The sequence below is a fragment of the Acomys minous genome (genome assembly GCF_964271855.1).
Source record: "Acomys minous genome assembly, chromosome: 1".
NCBI lineage: Eukaryota > Metazoa > Chordata > Mammalia > Rodentia > Muridae > Acomys > Acomys minous.
The window spans coordinates 11,899,782-11,926,059 of NC_140483.1; the positions used below are offsets into that span (position 1 = coordinate 11,899,782).

General features: G+C 42.7%; 2 protein-coding genes across 8 annotated transcripts in view; one reads left to right on the forward strand and one right to left on the reverse strand.

Annotated features, from left to right (window-relative positions):
- AIDA (axin interactor, dorsalization associated) overlaps positions 1 to 1,896 on the reverse strand; it is a 37,031-nt gene extending 35,135 nt beyond the window's left edge. The window contains exon 1 of the mRNA XM_084769262.1: positions 1,745 to 1,896. Within this exon, the coding sequence (XP_084625388.1) occupies positions 1,745 to 1,854 (110 nt within the window). The 5' untranslated portion in view covers positions 1,855 to 1,896. The remainder of the gene's footprint in view (positions 1 to 1,744) is intronic.
- A 73-nt stretch (positions 1,897 to 1,969) lies between these two features.
- Positions 1,970 to 23,469, forward strand: BROX (BRO1 domain and CAAX motif containing). 7 transcript variants are annotated; one of them, XM_084757783.1, is made up of 14 exons: positions 1,970 to 2,202; positions 4,068 to 4,155; positions 4,467 to 4,583; positions 6,865 to 6,971; positions 7,476 to 7,572; positions 11,160 to 11,255; positions 13,000 to 13,072; positions 14,068 to 14,173; positions 15,052 to 15,141; positions 16,974 to 17,059; positions 18,210 to 18,291; positions 19,250 to 19,400; positions 20,299 to 20,458; positions 21,370 to 23,469. In XM_084757783.1, exons 3-14 carry the CDS (start codon positions 4,483 to 4,485, stop codon positions 21,454 to 21,456), a joined length of 1,236 nt encoding a protein of 411 aa, XP_084613909.1. In that variant the 5' UTR covers positions 1,970 to 2,202; positions 4,068 to 4,155; positions 4,467 to 4,482; the 3' UTR covers positions 21,457 to 23,469. The 7 variants fall into 7 exon arrangements, with proteins under 7 accessions (XP_084613909.1, XP_084613914.1, XP_084613913.1 ...); XM_084757788.1 differs by lacking the exon at positions 1,970 to 2,202 and adding an exon at positions 2,358 to 2,482; XM_084757785.1 differs by lacking the exon at positions 1,970 to 2,202 and adding an exon at positions 2,580 to 2,827.
- Positions 23,470 to 26,278: the final 2,809 nt, after the last annotated feature.

Genomic DNA, 26,278 nt, shown 5'->3' on the forward strand with positions numbered 1-26,278 from the left:
TCAATTAGACACGGTATTCTTCACTTTCCATTGGGAGGTCTGCTGCCTAGCACCAACAGCTGCTGGGTCCCATTGCATCACAGTGAGAGGCGGCTTTCCATTTCAGGGTATGCCACTTTCTTTACTATTATAGAGGGTGACGCATGCACACACATACACAGATGCTCATCTGCTAACTAATCGAGGTAGAGAGGGCACGTTCTCCAACAATGGAGGGAATCTTGAAATTTGTACAGTTTATTTACAGAACTGCTCTATCAATGTTTTATCAAACAAAAACACTTTATTATTAACTCATATATCAGTAGAAAGGTATCGGAACTACCAAAAAAAAAAAATCACATCCCCCTCTAGATTTCAAAAGCATCATGCTGTGATCCCAGGTTTCTAATTTTGTAAAAAGAAAAAGAATTCTATCACTAGTGGGCAGCTACAAAAACAAAAGAAATAAACGAGGATCCAAAATACATGTTAGTAGCTGCCAAGCATAGCGAAAATACTCAGAGCACTGGGCTTCTGACTCTACAGAGCATCTGTCAGTTAAGCTGGACAGAGACCATCTATATATCCAAATTATCTCACAGAGTGGACAAAAACAAGTAGCTATTGTAGGGATTGGATAGGAGTTTTGATTTTTTTTTCCAAGTACCAATCCTGCATTCTTTCCAGAAAACGAGATAAGAATGGTTTCACAGTTCGATAAACCCCAAACAATAACTTATTTTAAAACTGAGAATTAATGGTAACAATTTGCAAACAAAAACATCGTTTAGGAAATTTCTTTTAGTAATAGGTCCAAGAAACTACTCAAAATGTTTATACATACATAGTTTTTTTTTTTCTTAAAGCATCCCTAAAGTGAGAGGCACCAGAAAGAGAAAATGAGACTTGGGTGGATGAAGGAAACCCGTCCTCACATGTACCCTGAGGCTATACATTGTACACAGGAAAAGGGGGAGGCACCCACGGAGGGAGTGGCGGCTCCTGTACCGTAGTCTATTAATTCACATTTTGCTCCCTTCTATTCACATCCTGAGAGGGCTCCACCCAAAGCAGCCAAGCGAGAAGGTGGGTGGGACTCACAGCCTAGCAAATAACAGTCCCAGAAATCGAAAACGAAATCGAGCTGGAATTGTGAAAACACGGCTCCACCAGAAAGAGGGGCGGAGAAGGAGCTCGGGGAGCGAGTAAGACCCTTTCCTTGGCAAAAGATGTCTCTCCGGCCCTTCCGGGGAGGGGGGGGGGCAACCTCCACTCCCGCACGAGCACCATCCCTCCACTCCTACACGTGGAGAGTGGAAGACACACACGCAGAACAAGGCCACTCATACCCGGAACGTGGGCGGAGCACTCACAAGTATTCCCTAGGGATTTTCAAAAGACAGATTTCTCCCCCCCTAGAAGGGTGGCAATCTGCGACAGGCGACAGGAAGGAAAAGACTGCCTGTAGAGCCTAGCACCCCGTGTAAAGCTTGGTGGAAACTAAGGAGAGAGCCAGTTATAGGGCCCCGGCTACCTGTTGAATGGGCCCGGCCCTGTCTACAAGAAGGAAGATGCTAGAGCTTCCCCGGAGAGCGAACGGGTGGTCTCCGAGCAGCCAGATCAGGGCCCATGGGACCTAAGCCCTGGTGTTTCGGGGGCCCCACCCCAAGAAGCTTGCCCTGCGGGATACAGTGATGCTAGATCCCGGCAGAAACAAGGGGAGGAGACCCGCCTGGCCCGCTCCCGCGGTTAAGTCACTCACATCTGATACTCGTCTATCGCCTCCACCAGCTGGCCCCAAGAGTCGAAGTCGGCGCCTCTCCTAAGACTGGCGCCCCAGCGCTGCAGCAGACTCCGGGTCACCTCCGACATGGCCGGTCCCCGCCCCGACCCCCTCCCGCCCCTACCCCAGCCAAGGCCAGGCTCTAGGGGGCCATCCTCCCCGGGCTTGGCCCTGACATTAATAGGGCCAGGAGGAACCGCTAAGGCCACCACCGCCACCCGCCGAGGAGCCGCCCAAACCCATTTGCCGCCACAGCCAAACTTAGCGGCTCCAAGGCGGCCGCCCCGCCGAGGCCACGCCCCCAAGCCACGCCCCAGTTAGGTTGAGGCCGCCCCAATCCGCCCGGGCCGTCATCGCTACAGTGGCATCCGGGCCTTGGCTTGGGGACCCTACGCCACATCCCTCCCCTCTCTAGGGCCCAGACAGACGCTCGAGAGGTAAGAGCGGACGAAGTTTAGGAAGGGTAGGCAGACGAAGCGAGCCGACGGAGCCGCGACAGCGCGGCGGAACCCGCCCCTCAGAGACACGCTCGGCCGCCTCCGCCGCTATCGCGGTCTCTAGTCACGTGACGTCTGCGCTCGGCTGGCCCAGCTTCCGGCCGCTCTAGCCCAGTTGTCTCGGTGCTTACCAGCGCCTTCCTTGTCTCGCTGGCGGACTCGGTCCCACTTTCCATTTCCTCCAGCAGGAAGAGTGGTGTTGCGGGCTCTGAGGTCCCCGGTAAGCTTATCAGGAAGCGTGCGAACCTGTGGTCCCCCTCCCCTGTGGTCCCGGAACTCCAGTGACAGGATCACCCCCCCGCCCCCTTCATGCCCATCATCCTTTAAAGTCAATGGAAGATCGATAGTATTAACAGCTAGATCGGCCGACTCTCGTCGCCCGGCATCCCTATCGGCTGTCAGAAGGCCTATTAGATGCGGAACAGTGTCTTGGCAATCATCTGTTTGCCCTTCCGAGGTTGACAGGACCGGTGTGCCACCCTAAGGCCTGGTCGCGATCCAGGAGGCGGGTCGCGGGGTCGCCACCGGCTGACTCAGTAGGACACCGGGAGGAAGAGTCCCGGCGGTAAACAGGAAGTGGGTGCGGGTGGTGTCTAGACTGTCGGTAGGCTCCAGGGCGTCCAGGGGCGCCGGGGAGCTCTGGAGTCGGGAGAGGCTGTGTCACCAGGCCGGGTAGTCTTGTGGAGGTCTGGCAGGTGACGTTCTGGATTCCGGGCTGTACTTGGGGGCTCTGCGGGCACCTGAGGATGGGTGTGTCGTTCTTCACCCCGCTCTGAGTTCTTGAGACCTGAAGAGTGCCAGGTCACCGGAATGTTTGAAGGATGGAGCAGAGAACAGTCAATAAAAGAAACAGTTGCGAAAAATTCATTTTCAAAAATTCCTCTAGAGTATGGTAGGCTCACCTTGTGCTGCATTTGTGTAAGTTTTGAAGGTGGTTTGTATGGATGCTGTTTTGGTGATGTGTTATGATAGGGTTTGTTAAATGGTTTGAGTCCTAGGTGGATCTGCCTAGGCTTTCACTGAGTATACAATGCATTCTCTGTTCCTTGCGTATCTGGCGCTTCCACAAACCAGTTTTGCCATGAGTAAGTCTAACCTGAGCGGTGCATAATGTAGATATTTTGGAACACTGTACCCACCCACCCCCACACTTTTTTTCCTAATAAAGGTTGATTGAAAAATTTGTGCAATATCTTTAAATTATATCTGCCTTATCAGTATTGCTTCTGTATTCTTCTGGAATCTAATGAGATGTGAGAGGCTTTGACTTGGAGTCTTCCTGTATTACTAAATGCATTATCTACCCAGGAACTTTCAGGAAAAAAAAATACAGCGCTGATTTTTGTTTGTTTTGCTACAGTTTTTTAAAGTTGGCATTTCATTAAGTTTTTTAAACATATTTTCACATTCGTAATGGAAATTATTCATCAATTTATGTTTTATTGTTTAAAAAAAAACACTTGCCAGATGTGATGGCACACACCTTTAATTCCAACACTCCTGGAGGCAGAGGCAGGTGGATCTATGTTTGAGGCCAGCCTGGTCTACAAAGTGAGTCCAGGGTAGCCAAGGCTACACAGAGAAACTCTGTCTCAAAAAACCAATAGATAGACAGACAGATGATAGAACTCTTAGCAATTTTATACCCCACCTATTGAGTAGGGAATAGAAGGTTTCCACCCCAGCAATATGTGGAAAATAAAATGGCTCTAAAATCTTATTTCAAGTAAACTCAGTGATAATGACTGGGTCATTTGACTCTGATGAGCAATACGCTCATCTGTACTGTGCCTTCTCATTTGCAGCCGTCCAGCCAAGGTCTCAGCTGTGCTTTTCAGAAGTGTCATCTGGACCCTCTGCAGGGTCAGCATCTCAGGTTTTCCCCCCAGACCGGTAAGAATGCATACAAGACTAACTTACCTCCGGGTGTTTTTGCTTAATGCATATTGAAGTTTAAATATCACTGCTCTACTGTGTTTTATCACTGAAGTTATTATGAACAAAATTCTCAGTTTCTTATACAAGCGTAATCTTAAGAATAGACTGCCAGGACAAAATTCATTTGTGGTGTGCTGTGTTTATATGTGTATGCTTGTATATAATAGCTTATGCATAAAATGTATGTATCTTGTAAAGTAGCCAGTTTTTACTGTGTCCTTTTCTATTTAATGCTTCTTCAATTGTTATGTCTCTTCTGGATGTAGAACACAGCTCGAGAAAATGACCCATTGGTTTCATAGGAACCCGTTAAAAGCTACAGCTCCCGTGTCTTTTAACTACTATGGCATGATCACTGGTCCTCCTGCCTCAAAGATTTGCAAGTAAGTGTTAGGACAACGTGAGAAGTGTTGGCTGGGCAGTAAATCAAGGCATTTTCTTAATGTCCATGGTCAATACAGAAATGTGCAACACATTCCTAACATTAAACTTAGGACAACTTTGTATCTTCTCATTAACAAATGAAGGTTAGATTACGAGTTGGTCATCTAGGCCACATGCTTAATTTTAGGACAGTAAATGAGTTCCAGAAGGGCTAAAGCAGTAACAGAGTTAAACTATATATTTTAACAGATCCACAAGGTAGGATATGAGTCTCGTTAATGGGTCAGACAGTAAATTATTTATGTTCCAAGCAGGGAGAGACTCCTGTGATTTGAAATAGCCTTCAAAGTAGTGATATAGAAGAAAGGACTTGAGCTGGGGTTCACATAAATTGTCCAACTTAGATCAGGAGTTAGCAAAATAATGTCATGTGTGTGTGTGTGTGTGTGTGTGTGTGTGTGTGTGTGTGTGTGTGTGTATGTATGTATGTGTGTGAGACTCATGTGCAAAAGAGAGAATCTCCTATAGCTCAACGTGCAGAAAGTTAAATTCATCTTGAAATTATGCAAACTAAAAAAAGCATGCCTTAGACGTATGTGATTTAGACACGGGCATGAGACCTGAGGTCAGATCCCTAACATCCACATCCACATAAATACAGGACAAGATGGTGCACCTCCGAACCCAGCACTGGGGAATGAGGTGTTTGGGAGACAGGCAGAGCCTAGAGCTCCCTGTGAGAGACCTAGACATCCACACATGCAAAGGCATGAATATTTGCATGTGTACATGTGTGCATGGTTGAGTGTACACTATGTATTTAGAATGAGGAAATTTACAAATGACTTTGAAAATATTCAGAGTATATAATATATATTATGCATTCTGTGTGTTTACAACTTAAATTTAGTCTTCTGCCACTTAGCCCTGTTTTAAATGCCTCAAGCCACCACTGTCTAATGGGATTTTTTGAACTCTCACTGCCTCCTGGATTAGATGTGAATGTAGCTTGGAGACGGTGTCGATCTAGAAGAGGAAGTTATTGTCGAGGTGAGAGTAGAGAGCTCAAGAGAGAAAAATCAGGAGCCCAAAGACTGGCGTTTTTGTAGGTGGGAGAGAGCTGAGGCCACAGAGAAGAAATGTCGAATGGGGAGGACCGTCTCAAAACTGGGGCAGTCACCCTGACTGACCATGGGGTAAAGGAGCTGCAGGAAGGAAAGGTGGAGACGGGACACTTCCTGTTGCATAGAAGAGTAGGGCGGCTCAGGTATTTAAACAATGGCCACGCAGTTCTGCATCTTCTGGACAGTATGTTAGGAGTTTTCTGTGTAATGCCAAATTTAGACATTCAAAATAGTTATTAAAATCAGATACAACAACATTAAATTTCTGTTTTCCTCTAATACTATTGGCTAAAGAATGAAGAATGAATTTTAAATACAGTCAGTTGTTCGTGTTAGTGGAGACAGGGTCCAGGTAGACTGAGCTGATTCACACTTACCCTTGGCTCTGTAGCTAAGGGTCCTTCTTGCCGCTTTCAAGCACTGAATTACAGGTCTCTGGTGCCATGCCTGGTCAGTTTTATAAACTTCCTATACATTTTTATGTAGGCATAAGGTTATTATGTAGATTAAATGCTGGTTTCTGTACCCCAATGTCAGTTTACAAGCTTTGTTCTGAGAAAACCGCTCCCCAATTGTCCCCCTGATAAGTCAATAAAGTAGCTTACAACCAGTCAATGAGCAGGAAGAGAATAGGGCTGGACTTCCTGCCAGCCCGGGAAGGAGGAGTTAGGAGAGGAAGTAGCAGATGGAACCAGGGGATTTTTCAGCCTTGGGAAGAGGTCCAAGGAAGATAAGGAGGAAGGAGCTGGAGCCAAGGAAAGCTACACAGTGCAGATTTTGCTGGAATGAGACAAAATAGCATAGAGGGTTAAGAATGAACTTAAACTGCTCAGGCTGTTCTGAAGCCTTGTATTGTAAGTCTCAATTATTTGTGATAGCCAGGTAAGACATAAGCTAAGAGAAACAAACACTGTTTTATAAAAATAACTTCAACATTTTAATTGCACAATTGGGTGTAAGCACTACCCCTTTAATTAGACTGAGTTTATTATTATATAACTTTTGAATCAATTGTTACTAGAAATTTTGACTATTTTATAGAAGGTAGCGGTGGGCCTATGGGCATTGTTCTGCTGCTTTTAAGTTGTAGGCTCTGCGCTGTCTTTACGTAGTCTTAGACACACGACTGACTTACTTTACTGTCTGTTGATGCAAGTGACTTGAGATCATCCAGGACTCGGCTCCTCGAACTCTTCACTGACCTGAGCTGTAATCCAGAGGCGATGAAGAGTGCGGCAGACTTGTATTTCTCACTTTTACAAGGTTAGTTACTGTTACAAACCTGAGTGTCCTTAAAGACCAACTGTGTGGACGTGTACGTTTAACTTTTCGTATTTGGATAATTTAGTCTCCCAGGCTGTATTCGGAATGCTTGGGTCTTAGAATGTGACGTTGTACTGGTGGTACATGGTCTTTCTAGTATTCTAAAAGTTGGATATGTACACATTTTATATTCTGTTACCAGAATATGAAAAATATGGAAGGGAAAAAGATAACAGAAATTTCATTCAGCCACTTGGAAAAGTAATTGTATGAATAAATTTGGGGTGGGGGGTGGGAGGTGGAAGTTTCTCTGTATAGCCCTGGCTGTCCTAGAATTCGCTTTGTAGTCCTGGCTGGCCTTGAACCCACAGAAATCCCTTGCCTCTGCCTTCCAAGTGCAAGTGCTAGGATCAGAGGCGTGCACCATCATGCCCTGCTATGTATGAATACTATTTTAACCAGTACACATATTTTTCCTAAAAGTAAAATACATCTTTTTTGCAGGTTTCATAAATTCACTGGGCGACTCTACCCAGGAAAGCAAATTACGATACATTCAGACTTTCAAGTGGACTGATACATTACAAGGCCACGTTCCGAGGTGAGCAGACCTAGTGAGGCCCTAAATCGAAGTCTGTTTTTAACTATTCACCAGTGTATTTGAAGAAGAAAATAGAAGCCTGTCAAACATTTCCCTTCCTAGGAAACTAACTAAAACATTGACTTAAACTAAAGTGTGTACTATTACATTTTAAATTATGTGTTTCTACCAAACAAACATCTACTTTTGAGATAATATAAATATTTAAACACCTTTTTTTTTAATAACACCCAGTTTGCAGTCCAAAACTGTGTGTATTTTTTCAGCCACTTGAAGTTCTCAAAGACATTATGTTTTTCTTTTTTCTCCTTATTTCCTACCTTTACCTGAATAAATTATACTTATTCTGAATCCTCCTCCAAACCTGAATCTAGTGACCATGAGCTGACTCTCAGGGTATGAACAGTATGTATTTGTCAGGACAGGTAAACTTTGTGGTACCAACAAATAACCCCAATTCTCAAGAACTTTTATTACCTTCAGAAGAACTTGAATGGCTGCTGTTGAGGGACCACAGGGTTTTTTTTTTTTTTAAGAATAAAATCATAAAATATATAATTATTCACACAAAGTATGGAATGTTTAAAGACTGATTTTTCTCTACAGTAGATTATTAAAGTCATGGTAATAAAGAGTTAAAAAAAACAAAAACAAAAACAACTGTATTTTTCTTCTCTCATTTCTAGTTATGTTTATAGTCTTAAAACTTCTCTTCACACCTTTTTCATTATTCAACTATTAATAATAGATTACTGTAGTGCTAACCTTTATTTTTTTTAATACAGGATTTGACTATTAAAATGTCCATAGATTTTTTTTTAAGATTTATTTATTTATTTATTTACTATGTATACAACATTCTGCCTGCATGTGTACCTGCTTGCCAGAAGAGGGCACCATATCTCATTATAGATGGTTATGAGCCACCATGTGGTTGCTGGGAACTGAACGAAGGGCCTCTGGAAGAGCAGCCAGTGCTCTTAACATCTGAGCTATCTTCTAGCTCCATTAGATCTTTGTTTAATAAAAAAGAGAAAGGGAGCCAGCAAGATGGCTCAGTGTATAAAGGTGTGTCCTGCCAGGCATGACACCCTGAGTTCAATTCCCAGAAATCACATAAACATAGAAGGAGAGAGCCAACTTTTATAATTTGCCTTTTGACTTCCGCACATACCTCGTGGTACATGTGTACCCACAAACACAAATAAATAAGTAGATAAATAAATGGCCATAAGATGGCTTGAATAATATAAGTTTAGTGCCTTCCCCACATCATTCGAAATACTGATTCTATGTTACTGGAGGGTTGGGGGGGTTTGCTTAGTTGTTTTTTTGTCCCTTGTTTTTTCTGCATTTCATGAGATGTGGTAAGGAATTATGTGATTAAGCTAAGTGTGGTGGCACATGCTGATAACTGAACAGTGGGAAGGCTGAGGCAGGAGGATCATGATCTTGAAGCCAACTTGAGCAACAGAATAGGTCTCAAAAAAGAGATAAAATTAAAAAAAATTATGTGATGTAACCTTATGTACCCAATAGTCAGTACCTATGACACTGTATGTCATAGTTGGTAGAAATTGTACTCCATGTGTATTTGTGCCAAGACAATCTCACTCTAGTTCTGACTGATCTCAAATCTATCAGTTCCAGGCTGGCCTGAAACTCAAGGTCGTCCTCCTGTCTTAGGCTCCAGTGTGCTGGCATTGCAGGAGTGAACACCACACCTAGTGGGAAAATAACTTTTTCATAGTTCATGGTGTCTTAATTGGGGTTTTATTCTGTGAAGAGACACCATGGCTAGGGAAACTCTTATAAAGGAAAGCATTTCATTGGGGCTGGCTTACAGTTCAGAGGTTTAGTCCATTATCATGGTAGGAAGCATGGCAGCGTGCAGGCAGACACGGTGCTGGAGAAGGAGCTGAGAGCTCTACATCTTGATCTGCAGGCAGCAGATTGTGTGCCACTCAGGGTGTAGCTTGAGCATAGGAGGCCTCAACGCCAGCCCCTGCAATGACACACTTCCCCCAACAAGGCCACACCTACTCCAACAAGGCCACATCTCCTAACAGTGCCACTCCCTATGCCCAGCAAACACATGACTATGGGGGGGGGGCATTCCTATTCAACTACCACACATGGTCACACTACTATTTAGATTGCACTATTGAAATTGAGTGTTCTAAAATAAGAGTGTAGCTCAACAGTGGACCATGGTCTAGCATGTATAAGGCCCTGGATTTGATCCTCAGAATCAAAATATTTCCCTCCTTCTCTCCCCTCCCCTCTCTCTTCCTCTCTCCCCTCTTCTTCCCCCTCTCTCTTTCATACAAACACACACACATACGCTCACACACACATCCAAATGAGAGAAGATAGTTATTCATAAGACATCAGATAAACTAGCAAAGCTGGGGCTGGTGAGATGGTGCGTTGAGTAAGGGTGCTTGACTGCAGGCCTGCTGACCAGGGTTTGCTCTCAAGACCCACATGGCAGGAGAGAACCAGTTCCTGCAAGTTATCCTCTGATGGCCACACATGCTCCATGGTGTGGATAGACGGGAACACACACACACACACACACACACACACACACACACACACACACACACACACACACGTATTTAAATGTTTGGACTCCATCCTAAGCTTTCTGACTTTCCGAGTCTCAGAAATACATAGTTGTGGAACTATTCTACGTAGCTTTGGGGACTACGTTTCCATGGTTACTGTGAAGTACATAGTTCATACTTGTGCCAGTTAGCAGATCATTGTCTTGATGAATGATTCGTGTGAAGAGGGTCCAGCCTTCCCTGGGTTTTACCACCCCTGGCAGGTTGTCTAGAGTTGAATAAGAAGGAAGCTAAGCAAGCCATAGGGAGCAAACCAGGAAGCAGTGCTCGCCGTGGCCTCTGCTTCAGCGCCAGCCTCCAGCCTGCTGCCTTGAGTTCTGTTGTGACTTTATGTTGGACTCTAACCTGTAAGGTGAAATAAACCCTTTCTTTCCCTAGTTGGTTGCTTGGTTGGTTTTGGTTTGAGGAGTGTGTGTGTGTGTGTGTGTGTGTGTGTGTGTGTGTGTGTGTGTGTTTGTGTGTGTGTGTGTGTGTTAGCAAATAGAAAGCAAACTGAGACAGTTCTCGACCATATATTTAGATTGTTCATTACCTGTGTCTATGTGTGCCAGTTATATTTTTGTTTGCTTGTTTGTTTTTGAGATAGAGTCTCAGTATGCAGCCCTGGCTGTCCTGGAACTCACTATGTAGACCAGGCTGGCCTCAAACTCACAGTGATCCACCTGCCTCCTGGGTACTAGGATTAAAGGCGTGAGTCACTACCCCTACCTTCTATGTTTATAATTTTTTAAAAATTACATTTTATTTATTATGTGTGGTGGTGAAGTGTACGTGTGTGTGCCTGCATGCCATGGTAAAGTGTAGGAGAGAACACGCAGGAATCAGTGCTCTTCTGTAACCACTTGGTCCCAGGCACTGCGCTCAGGCCATCAGGCTTGTCACCTGCTAAGCCACGTAAGCTTTGATAGCAGTGTCATCATAATTCACACAATTTAATTATTTCATTTTTAATTCCAGTGCCCAGCAGGATGCTGTTTTTGAACTGATTTCCATGGGATTTAATGTTGCATTATGGTATACAAAATATGCTTCAAGATTGGCTGGAAAAGAAAAGTAAGTTAGAAAGCAAAGGTTGCGCGTGTCTGTATTATTTTGGGCTATGTGTTAAAATGTTCCATTTGAAGTAAGTGGAAGAGTCATTGTTCATATCTATGTACTACAGTTTAGTCCTTTGAATTTTTACTTATTGTTATTGGGGTGGGAGAGAGGCACACATGCTAAGGTGTATGTGAAGGTCAGAGGTCAGCTTTGTGCAGTTGTGCTCTCCTTCCATCTTTACATGGGTCCCTGAGGTTGATTCCACGTTGCTAGCTTGTGCAGCAAGCTGTCTTACCACCCATGCACTCTACTATGAAAAATGTTCATAATCTTGTTACATGATAGGTCCAAGTAAGGCCCCAAATCAAGAGCTCATTTTTAATCTGAATGTTTGACTATATTTAATATACTGTAAACAAAGCCAGACATTGTTGAACATGCCTTTTCTGCCTCCCTGAGTGCTGCAATTACAGTTTTGAGCCACTTGCCTGGCTCGTTACACACGTCTTTAATCCCAGCACCCAGCAGGCAGAGGCAGGTGGTTCTCTGAGTTTGAGGCCACCCTCATCTACAGAGCAAGTTCCAGGACAGCCAGGACTACACAGAGAAACCCTGTCTTGAAAAACCCAAAATAAAAAAACAAATAAATAGATAAAATAACTATTGTAAACAATAAACAAAAATTAAAAACAGTGACAGATTTGGTCATTACAAACTGTCCATTTTTAAATGTATAATCTCAAGAACCAACAAATACCATCAAGTCAGTTGAAAGTAAAGGATATGAGTAGGCAATTCATTAAAAACGATAGAGGCTTATAGTTATATATGAAAAAAATGTTCAGAAGACCCAGGAATTTTATAGTCCAGTTGCTGAGGTAGCTCAGTGGGTAAAGGCGCTTGCCACCTGACAAAGCACTGTGTTGGCCTCCATAACTCAGAAAAAAGATGGAAGGAGAACCGAGCCCACAGACTTGTCCGTGACCTCCACTCACACACATGGAGGAATAAAGGAATAACAGTATTTTTTTTTTTTTAAGAATTGTAGTATTAAAAGAGACAACTGCTGTAGTGACTACATGGATACAGAATTAGGAATCTGGCAAATTAGTTATGATTCACCATACATAATAATATGCAGCCATTTAAAAACAAATTATGTTTGCTGATGTAAAGTGGTTCAAATGACCAGTGTAGTGTGTAAATCCACCGTATGTATTCAGCTCATAATAGTTTGTGACAGAGCAATCTGGAAAGAAAAGAATACTGTTTAGCATTTACTTCTAGGCAAAGTCTCTACTCAACTGCAGAGCCTTGGGATTTGTTTCATGTGCTTTTTATTTTATTTTATTTTTTAGTGTTAAATTATACTTTTTTTTCTTTTTAAGGAAGAAAACTAGTAATAAACACAAATAACTAATTTGGCTTTCTGATATTTTTAAATTATGTGTCTGTGGGTATATGCACATGCATGGGGGGGTGCCCAAAAGCATGGAGTTGCCCTAAAACTGAAGTCACAGGCAATTGTGAGCCACCTGACGTGGGCGCTGAGAACTGAACTCAAGTCCTCTGCAAGAGCAGCAAGTGCTCTTAGCCACTGAGCCACCTCTGCAGCCTTGATGTTCTGATGATGTATCGGCACTCAGCATGGCTGAGGCTCACCAAGAAGACAGCGAATGCACAGCGTGCACAGCTGGCTCACAGCACGAGCACCAGGAATCAGACTCATCCTCTAACTAACATGACCACTGTCTTAAAGCATAACAGAAGATGAAGCCAAAGAGGTCCATCGCAGCCTGAAGATCGCAGCTGGAATTTTTAAACATTTAAAGGTAAAGTGTGTGTGTCGGGATGGGGCTGGGGTGTTAATTCTTGAACTGAGTGGCGGGATTAGTGATCCCCTTGTGCAAGGAGGTAGATCGGTCCCTCTAGGAGCTCAGGGAGTTGGTTCAAGAACAGAGCACCTCTTCCACATCTCCATACCAAACTCCAGCTACCAAGTGCCTCTTCTAAAATGGTGTGGCATCTGCATGCAAACCATGCACCCTGTGTCCTGAGGTCATGTCTCATGTCTAGCACTGTGTAGTGCTCGTGAGCGCTCATTCTGTATTGCCCAGGGAGTGGTGGCGAGGGCAATGTCTCGAGATTCAGCCCAGTCTCAGGTGGCTGAGGGCAGAAGTGATGTGCTCATGCTTACTTTTCTGTCTCTTCACCCTGAGTGCAAACAAAGCATAAACATGTCTGTGCTGTTACACATTGCGCTCTGACGCTGTCAGGAGCAGTCACAGTTCCACAGACTGTACTGTAAGGTTGCATCCTGGCTCTCTCACTGGCCAGCCAACCATTGTGCTCTAACTGTATCCAATAGCCTGAAGATGGGATGGGAACTCTGAGGAAAAACAATGTGTCTTCCTCTGAGACTGTCCTGCTTCCTTCTGACTAAAACCCCTCATCACTGAGGGCTTCTGGGAGGCAGCTTCAGGGTGTCAGTCATGCTGAGTCAGATTTAGATCCTGTAGTATCTCCTCTCCGTCATTGGTTCTTACTGTAAATGGACAATTCATAGTACAAAAGAGACTTGTGGCTACTATTGCAGCTAAGTACTTTCTAAGATAAAACCTAAATTTTGCCATTGGCTTTCTTTTAAAGTTCACTTTGAATACTCAAGACCTCACCTTGCCTATGAGCTTATAGCTGCTGCTCCTTGGTCTGCTCTTTTAGGTTCCTAGAGAGTCTCAAGGTTGAATGTCCCATACGTTGCATCTTCACCTCTGACAACAGTGTTAAGAGGAAACTTGACATGTTTGTTTCTGCTCTTTCTCTCTAGGAAAGTCATATACCCAAGCTTCTTACACCAGCAGAAAAGGGGCGGGACTTAGAGGCTCGGCTCATAGATGCTTACGTCATCCAGTGCCAGGCAGAGGCTCAAGAAGGTATTCTGAATACTGTGAGGTGTTTGTTTTTAAGAATATTTATATTGAGTTTGATTTTCAGATTCAGCTGTATTATGTGTCAAGTTTTAAGTATTGACTTGTGAGGGTCATTTTACCTTTAAAATTTCCTTTGCTATCAGCAGGAGAGTTCCTTCTAGCTAATACTTCTTTAAAGAGGATTTTGATGCCATACTCATACCTTTTTTTGACAGCATTAATGGTAATCTTTGGAATTTTTTCTTTAAGATTTATTTTTTTGGTGTTTGCATGTGTGCATGCGTGTGGTGAGGTTGTGTGTGCAGGTGCCCTTGGAAGTCAGAAGGCAGTTCCAAGTCCCCTGAAGCTGGAGTCACAGATGGCTGTGGCCTTCTGCGATGCATGTTGGGAACTGCAGTTGGCTCTTCTGAAAGAGCACTGTATGTTCTGAACTGTGAGCCATTGCTTGGGCCCCAAACATGAATTCTCTAACTTATCTTTCCTCTTGTTTGGGGCTTACTGTTTTCCTTCTTCCATTCATTAACTTACCTCGAAGGCATCATCTTGTAGTTACAGGGAACAGTAAAGTAACTTCCTAAGCTTTTTATCTGTGTTTCAAAATCAAGTGCTTTGCAAGTCTTTTTCTTTTTTATATCATGCTATTTTATAGTAATTCTCTGAGCTTGGCTAATAATTGGTTGTGATTTAAAGATACTGTATCAGAACCACAAAATCAGTGGGGGGTTTTTAATTTACATTTTTCTATAAATTTTATACTAAAAATTTTTTTAAACTATGAAAATTTGAGAAAAAAAAAAAAGGACTGTCTTTCGCTATTATGACTAAACTTCCCACAGACGGATGTGAGCTTGATGATTATGATTCCTGTGTGTTGGTTACAGTAACGATTGCCCGAGCGATTGAACTGAAGCATGCTCCTGGACTGATTGCTGCTCTCGCGTACGAGACGGCCAGCTTCTACCAGAAAGCAGGTGAAGCCGCTATGCTGCTGCACTCCCAGTCCTTAGTCTCCTGTTCACTTGATATTTGCTGAAAAGGAAAGAAAAGATTCGCACATTTTCCATTACAACACTTAGAGTAAAGCCTTGTTTGAACTAAGAGGCCAGGCCTGGCTGTACAGCTGCTCCACAGGCCAATGCAGGAGGATTGTACAAGGTCTGTCTGAGCTACAGGGTAAGATCAAAGCTATCCTGGGTAATTCGTCTCAAAATTAGGAGGAAAGCTTTGTGGGAAAAGTGCTTGCTGTATGAGCTTTAGGACCTAAGTTTGATCTCAAAGATGTGAAAATGCCAATGTGATGGCATGTGCTTGTGATCTTATAGCTGAGGGGAGGAGTCAAGGAGACCGCTGTGGCTTGCTAACCAGCCAGCCTCGCTCCATCAGTAAGTTCCAGGTAAAAGTAAACAGAACTTGTCTCAAGAGACAATGTGAATAGCTTCCCCCTACAGGGCATATACATGTACAGGCTCCTCTCAGACACAAATGTGCACATATACATGTTAAGTAACTAATGTGTTATAAGTTAATGTATGAGGAGCTTGGAATCTAGCGAGTAGTAGAGCACTTGCATCAGTCCCAGAACCTCACAGCTAATGTGTCACATGACTTCTAATGGGAAAGACGGGATTGTACTTTTCCACCAGCTATAGCCAGTTATATGCAGCCTTTGCCTTTTTTCTTTTCTTTTCTTTTTTTCCGTCTTTAAAACAATATGTATGTATATATGTTTGTATATATTATGTAGTTAGTTAGTTAATTAGCTTTTAAGACTGGATCTTAAAAAAAAAAAAGACTGAATCTTTCTGCTTAACCCTGGCTGTCCTAGAACTCACTCTGTAGACCAGACTGGCCACAAACTCCAGAAATCCACTTGCTTCTGCCTTCAAAATGCTAAGGCATGAACCACCATGTCCAGATCTTTTTAACTGTTCCATAATTATTCATAATCATTATTTAGATAAGAAGGCGACACCTATAACATGACTGCTAGCATGTGGAAAATGGGAACACCGACTTGGTCCTGTGATCTAGGAAACTCACTTAGGTTTCTGTTTGAAGCCTGGTTACTATTTTAGTTACTGAGTAGATAAGACTAAATTCACAGTCTGGGCAGGTGGTGAACTTGTAGTCAGGCCGTGATGTAAGATGTGATGTGAGGAACTCAACAGTGTGGGCATGCTAGCAAAGGCTTGTGAGAGGAAGGTGGCTTTCTAGTCTTATTTCAAAACAGAGTGAGTCTGATTTGATTGAATTGTAATTTTGAAAGAAAGTTCCCAAGCTTACACACAGGCTTGCTATGTGAAGGAATAGGCTAGCCCCGTGCTTAAGGAGGACTTGGTACAGGCCTTGGAGAAAATGAAGGGAGGGCTGGCAGTGGTGATGAGTTGAAAGTAAGACCGATTATGTGAGCACATGCAGGCATGTGAGCGAGTAAATGTGTATTTTTCATGCATGGTTCAGTAATGAGTGAATGGACAGGAGTTGTTCCTGGCAGGCAAATAGCCTGCTGTGTGCCTGGCTGTAACAGATACAGGTTTAAAGCTGTGATAGAAGGACTTGCTTTGAAATCCTTAGTCCTGTCATGTGTCATTAACTTAAAGCTACATTAACCACCAGAGTGAAGAGGTTCAGACATGTAATTATGGGGAATAAATCACGTTAAGTATTCAGGGTTTTTTTCCTAGTGTATGAAAGCTTGAGCTTAGACTAGGTGACGTTCTGCTTTAGCACCAGGACACAGAACTAAGCAGCGTTCCAGTGAAACGGGGTGAAATGATACTTTGCTTTTAAAATGTAACTTTAGATCATACTTTATCCAGTTTGGAGCCTGCATACTCGGCCAAATGGAGAAAATACCTCCACTTGAAGATGTGCTTCTACACAGCTTACGTGAGTAGCAGTGCCCCTCCAGACAGCGAGTCCAGCCCCATGATGGCCAGGCCTCTCGTCTCCTCACTAGTCATCGGCAACAAGCAGCGACAGGCAGCGCTCAGTAGATGTTCACTGGCGGGAGTGGGTGGGAGGAAAAGATGGAGAGCTGGAGACTGGATACATAGTGAGAATTCTCTCCGTTGTTTGACAAGAGTATCAACAAATCCTAATCTTCATGGCCTGGGCAGTGGCTCAGTAGGTTAAGTGCCTGTGAAGCAAGCATGAAGACCTGAGTTCAGATCCCCAGAGGCCATGTCAAGCTGGATGCGGTAGTGCACATCTGAAATCCCAGCAGCCAGCCCTGCATGCCTCACAGCAAAACAGCAGTGCACCCTGCCTCGCGCACACCTCCTCTAGACTCACACTGATTTTGTTGTCATTTATTAATTTTACTCTTAAGGTGTACCATGCAGTGTGTATCACCTAGGTGAAAACCACCAGTATGCACCATTTTAGAAGTTCCTTACTAGTTAATCAACCACCAAACTTGCTTCAAGAATGTTACTATGTGAGAGGCAGATAAAACCTTTTTTAGAGTTAAGTAAATATCCCTTACATGTCATGTTTTCCAACATACTCTGGCCCAACACTGAGTGTCTGTGTCAACAGATTTTAAAGAGTTCACTTTCATGCTAATGCATTTTTCTTAAGACCTGTGGTCTTTACTAGGTATGACAACACATGCCTGTAACCCTAGCATCTGAAACTGAGCCTGAAGAATCTTCAACCCAGTCTGACTTATAGAAGACCCTGCTGCAGGGGACATGCACACACACACACACACACACACACACACACACACACACACTTCTGTCATCTCCAAACACTACCCTTTTCCTTTACATGTGCCTAACAAATAATTTTCTCCTTTGTTTACTTCTGTCCTAAATTTTAAAAGAAGTCTCAGCTATCGGGTTTTATTCTTGGAACATAATTAGAACCCTACGTTGCATCAGGGCTGGACCTAATTCTACTTTTTGTTTAGACAGAGATGGGGGAATTTTACTTCAAGTAAATGATGCAAAGGATTGTGTCGATAGTCCAAGTAGTGAGTTTATTTGCCATGTAAGTGGGAGGACAGAATATGTGAAAATGTTTCTTTTACCAGGCATATTGTTACCATGGCCAGACCCTGCTGGCTAGTGATAAATGTGGAGAAGCAATCAGATCTCTCCAAGAAGCAGAAAAATGTAAGTTTTGCTTATAGAATTTTAATTCCTTTTTTAAAAATCTTTTATTCTATTTTTTTTTTTAGGTTTAACTCATGAATGAAGCTTTATTTGTTAAGTTATCAATGACACTTTCAAGCATAACCATAGTTTTATTCAGTTTTATTCTTGTCTGCTGGTTGTTACAGGCATAAATGAAATTTGTTTCTTATCAGCACATATGAATCTACTTGTAATTAAGAACTCATTTCTTCAGATTGTGTTATGACTCCCTAAGATAAAAGTATAAGAGGTCTATGTAGTCTCATTATGAAATAGAACCCTTTTTTACAAAATTCTCTGACCTCTCTTAGGGAAGAGATGTTTCTACAACAATAAATTTTCATTTTAATTAATGTCATAAATTATCAAACCATTGGACTGTGTGGCTGTGCATCCCACTGGTAGAGCCCCATGAGGACAGAGGCAAAGCCTTGGATTTCATCCTCAGGACTATGAAACAGAAGGGAAGAATTGTGAAAAACATTATTCTCATAGCCATGCAGATTCTAACTTGTCATTCAGCCAAGCATGTTAGAATTACAAAAAAGAAACTTTTCTCAGAGATTTAAGAAAATTAATCCATAAAATTGGTTATACAACAAACAACTTTCAATAACAGAAGAAATAAATTCTCATCCAGGTGCACAAGTGATTGTTTTTTTTTTTAAGATCAGATTTTTGGATTATCTTTAAAAAAAATCTTTTATTCTAAAGAAAATGAGTAGATTCTGGCTGAGTTCATGAAAGGGAATGGGCAACGTATTTGGAGAAAAGAGAAAAAAAAGCAAAACTTAATCCTGGAGCTTCTAGAAACTAATGCTGCCTTCTGGCCGTGTTGTCATTGGCATTGCTTTTGTAGCAGGTGGAACCAGCTGACTTAAAGCCTTTAGTAGTCGCAAGCAGGGCGTAGTTATTCTGAGACTTGTCCTCACTGCAGTGTACACAGAGGCGGAAGCCCTGTGCAAGGAGTACGGGGAAACCAAAGGACCAGGACCAACGGCCAAGCCGTCAGGGCACCTGTTCTTTCGGAAGCTCGGAAGCCTGGTGAAGAATACGCTGGACAAGTGTCAGCGAGAGAATGGGTTCATGTGAGTGCTGCCCCTTACACTAGTACATGGCGTCACCGCTAAAGCACTGTGTCTTAGGACATGTATCTCTAGTCCCAAAGGCTGTCTTAAGTTGTGTCTAAGTTTAGTATTCATTTTCTCTTTAAATTGGTGATAAAGTTGTTTGTAAGGCCTTTTATTTACATATAAAATTTAAATGTGAATTGTTAATATAAAGTTTATTTCATCACAACACTCCTATAAAGATTTATTTTTCTCTTTGTTTCCATATGTTAATTCTCTGTGTGTGTGTGTGTGTGTGTGTGTGTGTGTGAGAGAGAGAGAGAGAGAGAGAGAGAGAGAGAGAGAGAGAGAGAGAGAGAAAGAGAGAGACAGACAGGCAGGCAGGCAGATAGACAGACAGACAGACAGAGACAGATCAACTTCTTTTGTATATTTGTCTCACTCTGGTTTGAGCTAACTATAAAGCAGAAATTTTAATTTTCTTAAAATTCTCCCTGGTCTTTCAGGCAGTAAGACTAAGCCTATTGGTAAGTCAGTATGCAAACTGTATTTCCGTGCCTTTGTAGGATGGGAGACTCATTCAGTCTTTTCTCTGCCTGCCTCTTTACATTCTTGGGACGCTCTGCATTGGGTCACACTGAACTTTTCTCTTGTCTGGTTTAGCTTTTATTATTTCCCTTGAAAATAGACTGAACCCCCAAGCCAGGCCCACTGTCCCTCTTCGTGTTCTTTGTATCCTTGGAAGCTTCCATGGTGTTGTACTGTAGCTGGTAGGCTTCCTGGCTTTCTCACCTGGTCATCTGTGACTGGGCCCGGGGCAGAGAACTGTCATACTCATCGTTGGCCTTGAACATATTAGGTGCATCAGTAGTTGCTAAATAAATGAATAAATCACTCTTTAAATTGCCTTTTGCAGTTACTTTCAAAAAATTCCAACTGAAGCCCCACAACTGGAACTCAAAGCAAATTATGGGCTTGTGGAGCCTGTGCCTTTTGAATTTCCTCCCATGAGTGCTCACTGGACACCGGAAGCGCTGGCTGCGTTTGATCTCACCAAGAGACCCAAGGATGACAGTGTATGAGAACTGGTTTTTTCCATCCCATCACAGAGGTTTAGGAAGAACATAGAGCTAGCGTTTGATGGCTTTGTCTACTTCAGCAAGGCTCTGTGTTTGTCTAAGTGCTCAGTTAGCATACAGCGGTGTTGATGTGATCTGTTGTGGATTGCGCTCAGGAGTAGCCCTGAACCTTCAGTGTCTTCAGGTTTTCTTTTTAATTTACTAACATTATTTTAACATAGTATCTCATTTTTACAACTTGTCAGTGCTTTCTATAAGAAGAACATGGGGGACAGGGCACTGTGTTGATGTTGCTATAGCGGTGCCTTGTCTGACACTGGGTATTTGAAGATTGAGTTTAACTTCAGCATTCTATTAATCCTCCAGGAATAAAACAATGCTTTTACATTCATTTGTACCTAAGCACCCCATGGTGCTCTAAGTCAAATGGTAACGCAACCAAAAGCTTTATGTTTAATTACCAAAAGACTAGGGATCTGTGACAGAAAGAGTATGGTTTGCTTTACAAGCACAGTCCTCCCTTGAAATTGCATATTTTACCCAGTTTCTTCCCCAAACAACTACTCCTTAAAATAACCATCTCTGCTTCATATCAAGTCTCTAAAACAGTACCTTCAAAGATAGCTTATAGTGCCGTAAATCATCTCCACATTCTAGGATTCCATTGCTGAGTTGTTTCTTCCTGGAAATATTATAGAGAAGTGCTGCACTTGGGCCCCTCAGTCTACGTTCCCATCCACTGGGGTGTTGCCTATGGGCAGCATTTTAAAATGCAGCCTCTGGAATGGCATGGTTAGCCTCGCTGCTGTCCTTTAAGTACAGTGCCTTTGAAGGTCTGAAGTAGAGGAGATCTTTGTGGGTTCTCTGAGTCTTCATTTGCATATTTACCCTGTTTTCTTTCTCCTTAGGTCAAACCCAAACCGGAAGAAGAAGTAAAACCTGTAAAAGAGCCAGATATCAAACCTCAAAAGGACACCGGGTGCTCTGTCTCTTAAGAGTGATGTTCGAAATCTCTGCTAGTCCGTAGATTAACTGTGGGACTTCACTTTTTTGATTTCTCTGAGGCCCAGAGGATAACTATTAGCTTCAGAGGGACTTGGCCTTTAGTTTATTTATTCTTGATTTTTAACATAGAGGTATTCCGTGCTTTTGGTTCTTGGCTTTGCATTTTTAATCAGGACAATATTTGGAAGGGTTGTTTTTATGCCTCTAATGAGCATATGGGGGACTGGACCTTTTTTGAACTCTAGATAGTACGTTTCATGTTAATGTTTTTTATCCTCACAAAAATGTTTCTTTTCCTTCTTGTTTGATACCAGAAGAGTGTTTTGAAAAGAGATGGGTTCACCTCTCCTTACTGACTTGTTAGATCAGAGTCTAATGCAATCTTCTGGTGGGAAAAGAATTGGACCTAAAATCAGAAACCTTCAGAGCAAATTCTTTCCTTACATTTAGTAGAGACTACACATTACTAGAAAATCAAGTGTTTAGAATGTGTAACATATTTGAAAGTTGGCGGTGACAGGTCTGCTGCCCTCAGACCTTTCCCTCACAGGCACAGCCCCTCACTCCCTAGTCACCCTTAGTAACCAGGCGGTGGGGTTTTTTTTTGTTTTTTTTTTTAAACAAGAACCTTTTCTAAAGAATTTCTTACATCAGGGGTAAAGCTCTGTACTAGCATTTGGTGTTTCTGCGTAGAGAGAAATTAAAAAGAGAATGGAAAGTCTGTTTAGATGAAGTAGAAGATGTATGTTGTAAAGAAAGCCTTTGTAAGCTCAGCCAAGATAGGTTGTCCTGGAACTCACCGATAACTCCTTTGTTAGAAGTGTCTTCAGAAAATGCCCTTTGTTACCCGATTTGGGTATACATTGTGTTCTTAACATGGTTTTCTTCAATATATATCCTATCAGGATTGCTTGGCTTTAGGCCAAAGGCCACAGCGGCAAAAGGTTAGACTAGAGACATATAAACTATGATCTTCCAAGTGGGTTGTAGTTCTTACACAGTTTGGTTACATCCGCAAACTGGAGGCGAGTGGATGTGTGAAGCTTTATTAAGTAGCATGTCTGTAGGTGTCTCCTAGCTGGTTACTCTCCTGGCATTGTAACTTCCTTTTATAGGTGACATATTGGTTCACTTAGGAATAATAGTTTCCATGAGAGCCTACTGTGTGCCAGTGTACAAGCTTGTAGATAAACCACTGCATCCCTATAGCAACCTTGTGAGAAACACACCAATCTCCACAAAGTATTGAAACAGGAATATACATCTCATGATGAAGAATGAACAGATTATACCTGTCAATCAAGATTGTACTTAAAAAATCATGTATCATAGTTTACACTTCTTTGAAAAGCTACATAGAATCAATAAGTTTTTGTTTGTTTAGAATGTAGCGATGTTGTTACAGCTTGCAGTGTCTAATATTTGAAGCTGTAGCTCTCAGAGTACTTGGTTGGAGTAAACTGAGTTACTTTTTATTTTGCTGCCTATAGAAAAAAATTTCTGCCCCCTCCCCTTACTACAGAGTCACTTGTTGCTAAATGCCAGTTCCTGACAAAATGTTAACTAGTACTTGCTGCCGCCTGTTGACTCTGCCTACAGGACTGTTTTAGGTGCTAGTGATTCTTCACGATGAGCTCTCTGTGGACTAAACTGCCTGCGTTCATGGGTAGAACACATCCAGTGCCTCTGTAAGGGCCAGTACATGCAGCTGTTTAAAACCATAATTGGCAGTGTTCACACGATCAGATGAGAAGTCCTCTGTTGACTGCAAAGGTAACACCAGATGCCTAACAGACCCCATTCTGGAAGGTTCTGAAGTGGTATTGGGGATTTGGGGGATTCTGGACATAAAGCAGCGGCCTGGGGGCTGTAGAGTGATGGAGCTGTACGTTCATGTTGCATGTATTTCATATGAGGAAGGACAGCTCACATGCTACTTCTGCTCAATGTTTATATAATGATTAATCTTTTTATTTATGAAAATAAAAGCAATTTTACTTACATATTCACTGGATTGGGGGAGTTATTTTGTACACTTAACTAGTAGCAGATTTAGTATAGTACAAATTCTTTCTTACGGTAATACTTTTAAATGACATTTGCATCAGTTCTTTGCTTCCTGAGTTAATTTCCTTGACATATTTAGTTTGTGCTTATGTTTGCATTGGTACCTAACCACCTCTTGTGTGAAAAGCACCATTTTAATTGGCTCATCTAGCTCCTGTTACCAGTTCAGTGCAGTCCTCTCTGTGTTGTGGCTTGCTGGGCAGCAGCTAAGGAGCTTCCAGGCTGGTCACCTCCAGAATTTCAAACAGAATGTAGTACATCGTCTGCGGTGATGGAGAAATCATTGGGAAATGCCCAGCCACGGGCATGGAGCTGCACCCAGGCACACACACAGTTAATGCTGAAGCTAAAGGTGCGGGTTCACTCCAGGTGACTGTGGGTCTGAGGCTGGCAGTGGCTGGCCTCACACGTCCTCACTGACTCTGCTGTGCACACGCAGCTACAGTTCCTTCTTCGAGGCTGTGCTTGTCTAAATCCTGCTCCCACCACAGGTCACACCTCTAGACAGCATCTTAGATTAGGGAAAGTGGAGGCTGGAAGAGGGGACTGGTTAGTTCCTGTGTAAATTACCCGACACTGGTGCTTTGCTCTGTTATAACCCAATCCGTTTGCAAACACTGTGATAAGTAAGAGCAAAATAGTAACAAACATTACGTAAAGTACCTTCCTTCTTCAAAACTTCAAAGCCACCGTGTGTTTACATAAAGCAATTGAAATGATTCTAGATGGTAACAAGAAAAATTCTCAAATAGTTTAAAAACAGGAAATAAGACCATTTTGAGTTTGTATTCTGTAATCCGTTACATGGTTGCTTCCCATAGTCATTAAATGTGACAAATTGCATAGTTCATTCATTACATGAGTGCTGACTGAGTTCCAGCCACACATCAGGACAAGGACATCACAGGGCAAGATGGCAGCAAATGAACTGGGGAAAACCTCATCTGTGTGGCTTGAATGAGAACGGCCCCCATAGGCTCGTATATTTGATATTTGGTCCCTGGTTGGTGACACTTTGGGAAGGATTAGGAGGTGTGGCCTTGTGTGTAGGAGGGGTGTGTGTCATTGGATATGAGCTTGAGGTTTGAACTGGATCAAGATGTGAACTCTCAGCTGCTGCTTGAGCCGTTGGCTACCATGTTCTGCCACGCTATCACAGACTCTAACCCTCTGGAACTATAATTAGTATGTTTTCTATGAGTTGTCTTGGTTGTGGTGTTTTTTACAGAAAAAAAAAAAAGACAAGTTAATACCAGAGAATAGGCTGCTGCTCTCACAAACCTGGCCATGTGATTTTTTTTTTTTTTTTGGATGACTATGGAAGACTTTGGTACTTTGAACTAGAAAATCAGTTGAACATTGTGAATAAAAGTTAAAGGGCCATCCTAGTAGGAGCTTGGAAGACAGTAGTTCTGAGAGCAATGTGGACAGTAGAGGTCCAGCTCAAGGCAATTTTTTTTTAAATTTACTTATTATTTATAGAGTGTTCTGCCTGCATGTACTCCTGCACACCAGAAGAGGGCACCAGATCTCATAGGTGGTTATGAGCCACCATGTGGATGCTGGGAATTGAACTCAGGACCTTTGAAAGAGCAAAACAGTGCTCTTAACCTCTGAGCCATCTCTCCAATCCTCAAGGCATTTTTAAAGGAGAAGAATATTAGTAATTGGGCTAGAAAACATTCTTGTGAAATTTTGGCAAATTATGTGGTTGCATTCTGCCCTTGTCCTGGGAACTTTCCAGAGGCTAAATTGAAATGTTCTAACTAGTTTTTTTGGTTTGGTTTTGGTGGAGGAGATTCTTCAAGATAGCCTGATACTGACTCTTACATGGTCACTACAGTACTCTTAATGCAGATTTACAAGGAAAAAGCAAGGAAACAGAAAGAAATACAAAATGTACACTTTGAGGAAAAAAAAATCAGCCAATGTTTGTGCTGAAAGTGATTTAAGGTGAGGCCTGATCTGCAGTGAAATAAAGGAAGCATCCCCTCAGGCAAGACCCCAGCCAGCTAAGCCTCAAATATGTGAAAGGAAAAGGCCTAAGGAAATTTCTCCTAAGGAGCAACAACAGATTAAAGCTGTGAAGATGTGGTTCAAGAGGAGCAGGCTTCAACCCCTGTGGGCTGCTGAACTGGGCAGTATTGTCCACGTGGTTCTGGCTTTAGAGTCATGAAGGACTCATGAGTGAAAGGTTTGGAGACCTTCCTCCCGGGTAAGGAGAGCTGCTGAGGCCAGACAGTATGTGGGTGGGCAGTCAGGCATGGTAGCCCTAAGAACGTGAGAGGCCATTATGTGAAGCTGTGGAAGTGAAGCCTGGGTTGCACTCAAGACCCTAAGATGCCAGAGCCATGGCGTATCCACGAAGGAGAGCTGCGTCTGAGACGCACCAGCCCGAGAGAAAGGATGCTAACAGCAGGTGGAGCCATCTAAGCCCTGTGACATCAGCTATGGGATCTGGAGGGTTTTGGTCTTGCTTTGACTCAGTGTTTTCTCCCTTTTGGAATGGCGATGCATACTCCGTGCCATTATGTGTTGGAAGTATGTAATTTGCTATAAGATGTTACAAGGGGGTCAGTGAAGAGTCTTGAGTCCCAGAAGAGATTATGAACTCTGGGCTTTTAAACAGTGTTGAAACTGATAGACTACATGGCCTTTTGAAGTTGAACTAAATGCCTTTTTGCATTATGATATGGCCATGAGCCATGAAGGGGAGCTGCATACAAGGGTCCAGGGAGTAGAATG

Coding starts and splice junctions, on each gene's coding strand:
- BROX (XM_084757782.1), top strand. CDS start 3,073: ATGTTTGAAGGATGGAGCAGAGAACAGTCAATAAAAGAAACAGTTGCG. Junction 4,584..6,864: donor CCTGCCTCAAAGATTTGCAA/GTAAGTGTTAGG, acceptor TGTTGATGCAAG/TGACTTGAGATCATCCAGGA. Junction 7,573..11,159: donor TTACAAGGCCACGTTCCGAG/GTGAGCAGACCT, acceptor TTTTAATTCCAG/TGCCCAGCAGGATGCTGTTT.